At 43.3% G+C, this 9,620-nt stretch overlaps 1 protein-coding gene across 1 annotated transcript; it reads left to right on the plus strand.

Moving 5' to 3' along the window:
- Positions 1-654: 654 nt before the first annotated feature.
- LOC121168018 (vitamin K epoxide reductase complex subunit 1-like protein 1) lies at positions 655-8,784 on the plus strand (the record flags this gene model as incomplete). Its single annotated transcript, XM_040997779.1, has 2 exons — positions 655-790; positions 4,930-8,784. Coding segments are annotated over 2 exons (363 nt in total), but the record flags the coding sequence as incomplete, so codon positions are not given.
- Positions 8,785-9,620: the final 836 nt, after the last annotated feature.

A 9,620-nucleotide genomic window follows, 5' to 3' on the forward strand; every position in this document is an offset into this window, starting at 1 on the left:
ACAGATGAAAAAATTTCTACTTTTCAGATAAGATTCTATGAAAGATACGTAGTTGATAATATTAACTCTTAAGTCTGGTTTTTTTTTTTTTTTTAATGAACGTTTTAGAAGCTTCTCTGGCGGGTCCCAGGAAATGTTCTCTTACGCATAGCCTGTTGTGATTTGTTCGGAAACAGCTCTCCAGCCTATCAAAACCCAGGCAGTTTCCATCAGTGGCTTCCACCTGGGGGTCATGTTCCCCCTCCAGGGCGTATGTGGCAGTGGCTAAAGACAGTTTTAGTCATAGTCACACTGGGCATGAGGCACTAGCAGTCGGGAGCAGTGCCAAGTCCCCTGGCATCCCAGACGGCCCCTGCCAAAAGGACTGCCCAGCCTAGAATGGCGGTAGTGCCCCCCGCTGTTCCCCCACCCCCGTCTGCAACCACTGCTTCCATCAGCTGCTACTAACATCCAAACATGGAGACAAAATGGTCAGATTTACATGGATATTATTGGCAATTTGCGACATGTTCATTTTAGATCGTTATACAAATCTCGTGACTAACATTCCAATAAAAGAACATTTCAGACATTTGTCAACATAGTTGATCTTAGAAACTGGATGACATTTTCAAATAACTTTATATTTTCAAAAATAGGGAAACGCAAATGTAGGGTTACTGGTTTTCCTTATTTTACAGATGGGGTCGAGGATTTGGTCTTTTGGGTTCCATTTTTGGAAAAGATGGTGTATTAAACCAGCCAAACAGTATCTTTGGACTTATATTTTATATACTACAGTTATTACTTGGTAAGTATTTAAACAGCAATACAAAAAATTAAGTTTGTTGTATTCCATTTAGTACTTTGTGCCTTTGCCCTACAGTATGTCTTTATATTAAACACGTGTTAATGAGAGAACCTCTAGTGTGTAGCACATGTGTGTGTTGTGAAAACTTGGTTCATTGAGATTTTGATAAGACTAATGTTGAATTTACTATCAGTTGTTTAATTATGGATATTAGGAGCGTCTCGTGATATTCAGAAAAAGCCTCTCTCAAGGAAGTTATCGCTCCCATCTTCCCGGTAGCCGCTTTTCCTTATTTTATAGATTGAGGCTATTTTAAAATATCATGTATTAGGAAAACATGAACAGTAAACCACATTCATAATCCCATCATTTCACGTATTCACTTTGTCCATTGTCCTCTGCTTCTTTTAAATTGTTGTTAATACTATTATTCCATTGAGACACAGAGATCTTCCGTGTGCTAGCTCAGTCCCCAAATACCAGCACTGGGACGCAGCAAGGTGGAAGCCAGGAGGCTGGAAGTCACGCTGGTCCTTCGCTGAGGGTAGCAGGGAGGCAGGTGCCTGTCGTCACCCGGAGCAGAAGGGAGGGAGCCAGGACCCCCTCAGCAGCAGCCTCACAACTGCACCAAACACCGACCCAAGTGTGGTGTTTTTTTTTTTTATCTTAATTTTATGTTTATTTGAGAAACAAAGGGAGAAATCTTCCATCCCCACATTCACTCTTCAAATGCTCGCAGCAGCCAGGGTAAGCTGGGGCCTAAGCCAGGAGCCTGGAATTTAATCCGAGTCTCCTGCAGGGGCGTCAGGAGCCCAAGGGCTCGGGCTGGCACCTGCCTCCTAAGGGGTAACTTTCTAGGCATGGGGTTATAATGAGACAAAGGTCAGATATTTTTTGTGGGCTTTAATGTGAATTACCAGATCATTTTCTCACCCAACCTCATAGTTTTCTGTTTCCTAAAATTTCATCCGTGTTCATTTGTGAAGGTGTTTTCTGTGAAATTTCTGATACTTAAATAGTAGTAGCTGTTATTTTGATTTTACTGTTTTAATTTCCTTTTATTGATAGTTTATTTGGTATGATCCTGCTAATGGCCCATTTTCTTTTTTTTTTTTTTTTAAGATTTATTTTTTATTATTGAAAAGGCGTATTTACAGAGAGAGGAAGAGAGAGGGAGAAAGATCTTCCATCTGCTGTTTCACTCCCCAAATGGCTGCAATAGCCAAAGCTAAGCTGATCCAAACCCAGGAGCCAGGAGCCTCTTCCAGGTCTCCCAAGCGGGTACAGGGTCCCAAGGCCTTGAGCCGTCCTCTGCTGCTTTCCCAGGCCATCATGAGGGAGCTGGATGGGAAGTGGAGCAGCTGGGATTAGAACCGGCGCCCATATGGGATGCTGGCGCTTACAAGCAGAGACTGATCAGTTGAACTATCGTGCCAGCCCCCATTTTAATGCATCTTCTGAACGTGTCCTCACTCTTCATCCTTTTTTGTGTTTTGTGAATTTTTAATCATATGAACTTAGACTTTTTCATTAAGCCCAGGTATTTTTGCCTTTGTAAGAAAAGCTTCACTATTTTATTGTCAGTGAGCTCCTCTGTGATTTGATTGATTAAAAATACGCATTTCGCTTCTTTCTATTTGAAGTTGATTGGTTGCGAGGCAAGTTGTGAATCTGATTGGTTTCGGGTAGTCCTGTCAGGTTTGACCATTCTCTTATCTACATGTTCCTCCATGGAGGTGCAGAGATGCACACGCAAGGACAGTCAGAACAGCACTATTTAAAAGAGCCCAGCAGTGGGTCACGGCTGGATGCATGCTGGGGCTGGTGTGTATCCATCCAAAGAGAACAAGCATCTGTGTGTAGATCGGAATGAATAAGGCATCGTTTAGAGAGAATAAAACATAGGTAAATACGTTTCTGTGCATATATGAATAAATGTACAGAAAAGGGACTTTGGTGGGAAGAAATGTCACTTTGGTTTCTTGCATTTCCAAACAATAATATAGAGAGTATAATGCAAGACAGCAGTCTGTTTTCTCCTTCTAGGCCAGAGCCTTAAAAAGCCTGTGACTGTATTAAGCTTGTATGAAGCAGTCATTTCTGTTTATACTGTTAATTTGTTAATTTCATGAATACATATTTTTTTTTTCCAGTCACATTTTCTGAAGCTTTGTTGTAGACCATCACATGCTCTTACAGTGTCAGTGTCTTTGTTGTTGGAGACACATTGTAACTCACCCAGCACTGTGTTCCAAAGTGAGTTATCTTCACTGCCTCCCGGGCTGCTGACGTGGCACTTTGAACTTTCCCACAGATAATGCATCCGCACAGTTCAAAAGTTCAGAAGGAACCACGAGCCAGCGACCCGTCCAGCCAGCTTCTCCCTTTGCCCCAGTTTTTCTGTACGCTTTATCCCCCGACCAGTGGCCTGTTGTTTTTGGCTTCCTTGTATATATGAAAGAAAATACAAATGTATAATCTTAATTTTTCTCTTTTCTTAAATATGAAGGGCAGATGCTGTCCAGCTGCCATACTGCCTGTGCGTCCCTGCTCTGTCTCGGTCACCCTCCCATGTCAGTGCCTCCAGTGTCTTCGCTCTGTTCACAGTGAAGTCAGCCCCTTTGCGTGAAGGCGCTGTCACCTGCTGCCAGCACATCCATCTTACATCCCACGGGGGAAATGTCCCCCAAGTCACCAACACCCAGTCACATTGTGATCACACTTACCCATCAGCTGGCATTTACAGGGCCTTGGCCATGTTGCCCACTAGCTCACTTCACTGTGCTTTACTTTAGCTCACTTAATTTTCACTGCAGTCTTCCAGGAAAAGCGTGATTGTTATCCCAGTTTTAGAGTTGAGGAAACAGAGGCGGAGAAAGCGAATAATTTTCACATGTCAAGGTGAAACTAACCTTAGTAGGTAAAATTGAGGTGACAGCATTAACAATTTTTTTTTTTAAGTTTTAAATGTTTAGTTTGGGTAAGATTGACAAACTTTTTCCTTAAGAGACTGCCACAGTTCCTTGACCTGGCAGCAGCCACAAGCCTTATGTAAATGAGGCTGGCGGGATTGCAGTTAAGCTTTACCAACAGAAGCAGGTGCCTGGCCAGATTTTCCAGTCACTGACACAAGTAGTTCAGCAGCATCTTGATCTTGAAGAGCCTTTGAAAGCATTGTCTGCTTTGGAGTGGTCCCAATGCCAAGTCCAGCGTTTATGGCTGTGCCCCGGCTCTGAGCCCCCTCCTCCCTTTTGCCAGCAGACCCCAGGATATTAGCTCCGTCAGTGACTTCTCAAAGAGTGTTACCACCTGTTCTTAATCTCGTGCTGCTGTGCATCAGCCCCTGGGCAGGAAGGTGATTTAAAATGTTCTCCATTTTCTCCACTGGAAAGAAATGCACGCGTTTTCTGTGTTTTTGGGCACAGGAAATTACCAGACAGTGCACGTACGGATAGTCAAGAATCTGGGCGCTTATTTTGGTCTTGGAAACCTGGGCCCTCTTTTTTTTTTTTTTTTTCCCTTTTCTTTATCAGAGCTGACCCACGAGAGACCAAATAGCCAAGTGCTGTTTCCTCTTTCCAATAGGGGGGAGCGCGTTCTGAAAGGATCATCAAGATTTTTTTTTCCCACTTCTGCAGCAGTATGTTGGTTTCAGTCACGTTCCGTGAAGCATTTTCGATGCATCTGACCTTGTTTGAGGTCATTTGCTTTCCACAGGTGGGAGGCCTGCAGTGAAAGGCCAGGGCAGGGCTTCTCCATGTACGTACAGCTCCTTGACTCCTTAGGAGAGTCGACACTGTTGGTCTTTCCACTCAGCTTCATTGCTTCACGTGATTGTGACACCGCATATTTTCTTGGTACACACTGTCCCTAGTTTATGAAATATCGATAACACCAGCGGCGTTGCAGCTATCACCCTGGTGTCCCGTCTGTATGGTCAACCTGCACAATCTTAACCGACTGCTGCCCGACCAGGCCAAGAGTTTCTGTTCTCAGACTTGAGAGCTTTGCAGTCGGGGGCGGGTGAGGGTGGGTGACTGTTCCAACACTGCCGCAGATCACGGAATGTTATTTTGTAACCCGGATGTGTCCTCTGCAGCGTCGAGGCCTGATTGAGCCCGTGTGTCTCTCTCTTACAGGCCTGACCGCGAGTGCAGTGGCGGCTTTGATCCTCATGACGTCCTCCATCGTGTCTGTCGTAGGGTCGTTGTACCTGGCCTATATTCTGTACTTTGTGCTGAAGGAGTTTTGCATCCTCTGTGTCACTACATATGTGCTGAACTTCATTCTTCTTATCATCAACTACAAACGACTAGTTTACTTGAATGAGGCCTGGAAGCGACAGCTGCAGCCCAAACAGGACTGAGGATGGCCTTGATGATGAACTCCTGACTGACCGGCTCAAGTCCCTTTTGTCCCATTAAGTTTATTTTGCAGCATTTTTTTTTTTTTTTTTTGATTCTTCACAACAGACACTTTCCCCGAGAATCTTAAACTGATTTTTTAAAAATCCTGTAAATTAGAAGGGGCCCTAGCTATTCTCTGTGTCGATCTTCATTTTGAATGTGGATACAAAACAAAACAAAAAAAAGATATGCCAAGCCAATCAAAGACAAGCTTTAACTTTACTTTGAAGATGTTTCTGAAATAATAAAATGTAACCCTAGCCCCATGCCCTCAACTGTAAAGTGAACAACCATTGCTAGTAATTCTTTAATGTGTATAAATTCAATTTCAGGTATAACAGATGTGATCATGACATGAAACTATTTTAGAATAGATGCTGTATTAAATATTGCCATGTTTACAATATGTACTATGTTTTTAGCTGACGGATTTAAACCTGTAGGTTCAACTAGAATCCATTTTTTTGTGATATTTGTAAATAAAGGTAGAAATATTGGCTCCATCCCTGCAGAACTTCCTGTACGGCTTAGTTGAAGCATAGCGACAAAGTGGATTCAGCTCAGTGTTGACGGATGAAATAGTGAAAAAGTGGTAAGCCCCAACAGAGCCTCTTGCGAAAGACGCTGGCGGCGGTGGGTGCAGCAACAGCAGCAGCGACACCAGAAACCTTAGGGCAGTCGGTTCCCTTTCATCTCCATCCTCTGAAAGAAGAAACTGAATTTGACCATTCAAGTCAAGTTTGTGTTAAGGCCTAAAACTGGATGAATTCTAAAACCTTCCACAGAATGAGTTGTGTGACCAGACCTCCGAGTCCAAGGCCTTCGGGACACTGATATAGGAAGTGGGTATATTTCTTTGGAGAAAAACTGGAAATATTCAAATGGCATTTTCAAGTGAAGCCTCTTAAGAGTAGTTGAATTGTCACAGATATTTTTTTCTTCACGTTGGTGCCAGTCAACCCAACAGTGTTAGGACTTGGAAGTGGCCAAAGCCCGCTGCCCGAGGATTGCCTGTCAGTCACGCTGCGGTCTTGTCCCTCCTTGTTCCTGCACTAACTACATCTCTGGTTTGTTTCAGAGTCAGCTATTGGATTCTGTGAGCTTTAGGGCTGACACGCTGCTCAGTTTACTTAGTCGGGAGAAATCCTGCTGGTACAAACAGAAGTAAAATCTGTTCTTTCTGTAACTACACAGATGCAGTGAGAATTTCTAACAACGATTTGAATAAACCCCAGTGGAATTGTGACAGTATGTTTCTATGGTTAACATCTTCTGCCAGAATGTGAAAAGTGCCTTCTGTCTTAAATCTAAAACCAAATATTTTGTGCGTTGAACTTGGGCAGAAGTGTCCTTCCCTCCTTTCGTAATTGAAATTGAAAACTCATATTCCACCAAAAAAAAAAAAAGTTCTGAATGAGCATTTGATTCTTTAGATTGAGGTTTATACCATTGTGTTTGCTTCGGACTCACTTAATGATTCTGTTAAATACAGTCAACTAGATTGGGCATTTTTGAGTGCTGTATTTTGCCTTCTTTTTGAAAGGAGGGGATAGGCCCTGCTCTGTAGATTTGTAGCATCAGCAACTATTCAGTAGTTGGCAACTGTCACCGTTTCAGCAAGGCAGGTATATAACATCTGAACTTTAACGGACTTTTAGCCAATTTTAACCAGTTTCTTAAAAAGACAGCTTAATTCATCTTTCACTAAGGCTAACGTTTTCCCATGAATGTGAATATTTCAATGCCTGTTTGATTATGTATGTATTGTTCTTGTGTTGTTAAAGTAGTTAGAGAAGTCTGGAAAGCATTTGATTGAACGTGTGGCTTCGATGGAGAAATGAGTCCTCCGATTTGAAAACTGTGCAGTGAGGTCATCTTGTTGAAGTGTGTCTAATTCTACCGAGGCAGTGTGCTGGTTCTGTTTTCTAAACTAGAGTGGAAATGGCTTAACGGTTAAGATGTCTGTGGTATTTATAACACCGCTTGTGCTAAACAAGTTCCTGTGTCCCAATCTCAAATGAGTTTTCATCCTATTTTGTGTCAATCAACAGAGTATAGTTATAGCTTGTCTTGAGGTTACATTCTTGCAAATCTCTTCAACTCTGATATGAGAAAACATGGAAAAATATGCAGCCAAACCCTTCAAGTTTTCCTTCGCTTTCTTAAACCTCGGGGAAACCACTGTTTCAGTTGTATTTTTTTTAAAAAAAAAAAAAAGAAGAAGAAGAAGAAGAAAGAAAGAAAATGCCACATTCCTATGACCTAGTAGGGTGAATGCCCTTTTTCTCACTGAAAGAGGCACCTGTGCTGCCTGCAATAACAGGAGTGTAACGTCACCGTGTGGGTAAGGGACAGAGCCTGTGAGTGGAATTCGGTGTTTTACCTCTGGAAGGCTCGAGGCGTCCCTCTGCACGGTATTCCACCCAGAAGAGGGGCGTGGGAGGGGTGGGAGTCCCATATGATCAATGGTGAAGGTCACTGTGGTTGCAGACTGAGGAGGCGTGAACAGGGCAACGCTGCTCTCCGCAAGTGCTGAGGGACAGACTAGGGCAAGAACTGCACACAAGTGACTTACAACCAATGGAACTTCTTATTTATGTAACAGTCACAAATATTTGAAAAAAAAAAAAAACATAATGGGTTACAGAAGATCAATTCCAGGCACTCTAGGTGGCTTCAAGGATTTCATTTGGCCTTTCGTTACAGCTAGTTGCTGGCAGTGAAGGTAAAACTTGTGGGAAAGTGACAGGTTTAATGAGCTGTGTGTCGAGAGACTTTAGTACTTGATGTACGTATACCCTTCCCCAAAATGTGTTAACTTTTAAAGAATGCTGAAAGCACTGACTATGTTCACACAGAAAAGATTGTCGCTTGGTACGTGGGGATCTTTGGACCTGCTTGCTAGGATACAGGACCAAGACTACAATAAAATGAAAATTCTTTGTTGGTTTTTTGTTTCTTGACTCCTTGTTTTAAAAGACCGCAAAAGTACAGAATTCTCTTGGGCAGTTACTTCATAACTTTCAGCAGCAGCCCTGCTGGACACCAGTGGATATTGTCAGGAAATCTTGTCTAGACAAGTGCCAACAAAGAAACCCAGCATCGTTCTGGGGCGCCTCCTTGGGGGGAGACTCGCTAGGCAGCCTTTGTCCCCCAGTCGGTTCCCCCAGGAGACAAGCATTTCTTAGGAGATGTTTTAGGCAGCACTGTGACTCAGTGAGAAATTACCCTTCAGTAAAACAAAAGGGGTGGGGATGGGAGTCCAGGCTATCTGATAAAAAACTTTTTTTTTTTTAAACAACCCCGAGAAGGTAAAATGTTTTGTTATAAAACTGTATTAAGCATGACCTAAATATTAGGTATATGATCTGTATAGTATGTTCCATCAAAACTATTTATTCCTCGTGCTTGTTTAAAACAGAGTTCACTGGGCAGATTTCTCCGTCAGTTCAGAGGGAAATGTTCTTGATCAGAGGCTTAGGACAGTTTTTGCTAACTGGTAAATAAAAACAAAATGTAAATATGTAAGAATGTTCATTTGTTGCACATAACTTTTTTGGTATAAAATAAATGTAGAAGTTACCTGTGCGAGGTGTGCTGCCGTCGTTCTTACGCTATAGCCCCACATTTCAAAATAGAGGCCCAGGTGGAGCTGTGTGGAGCCTCAGAAAGTGTTGCTGAAGCTGACACAGTGACCTTGTTTCTTCAAGGACACTGCTCCTCTTAGAAGGCATAGAGTTCTTACAAGATCCAGCTCGTGGCAGTCCTGTGGTTTACCGTGCTTGTAATTGTCAGCACTTGGTGACAAAAGGTGTTACTGCTGATAGTTCAGTAAACAGAGAAAACATTAACCAGATATTCTCTGGTTATTTTCAAGGCTCACTAACCCTGAAAATTCACTGTGGCATAGCAGGTAAAGCCACTCGTTGCTCGTGATGCTGGCCTCCCTACTGGGTGCCAGTTCAAGTCCTGGCTGCTTCACCTCTGATCCAGGTCACTGACATCCAATTGGGAGACCCAAAATGAAGCTTCTGGTCCCTGGTCCAGCCCGGCCCCATCCTGACTGTTGCAGCCATTTGGGGAGTGAACGAGTGGATGGGAGATCTGTCCCTATCTCCCTTTCTATAACTGACTAGCCAATGTTTTTTTAGAATTAGGATGAACTGTTCCCCCCTCCCACCCCGTCTGGGTCAGGCAGCTGCTCAGGCGACCTGGGCACCAATGGTTCAATTTTAATTTTATTGGGCTATCCAACAGTAAGAACTGGAATGGGTGAGGACTGGTCAGGAAAAGCCACTGTTCCTGTTAGGACAAAAGGTGGACTAAGTAGAGCTGGCCCACAGACCCACTGGTGTGCACAAGGTCTGGCATTAGCAGAGGTTCTGGTGGGGGCGCTTGGCAGCTCCTCTGTTGGAACACAGTCC

The sequence above is a fragment of the Ochotona curzoniae genome, unplaced genomic scaffold (genome assembly GCF_017591425.1).
Source record: "Ochotona curzoniae isolate NIBS_2020 unplaced genomic scaffold, NIBS_Ocur_1.0 patch438, whole genome shotgun sequence".
NCBI lineage: Eukaryota > Metazoa > Chordata > Mammalia > Lagomorpha > Ochotonidae > Ochotona > Ochotona curzoniae.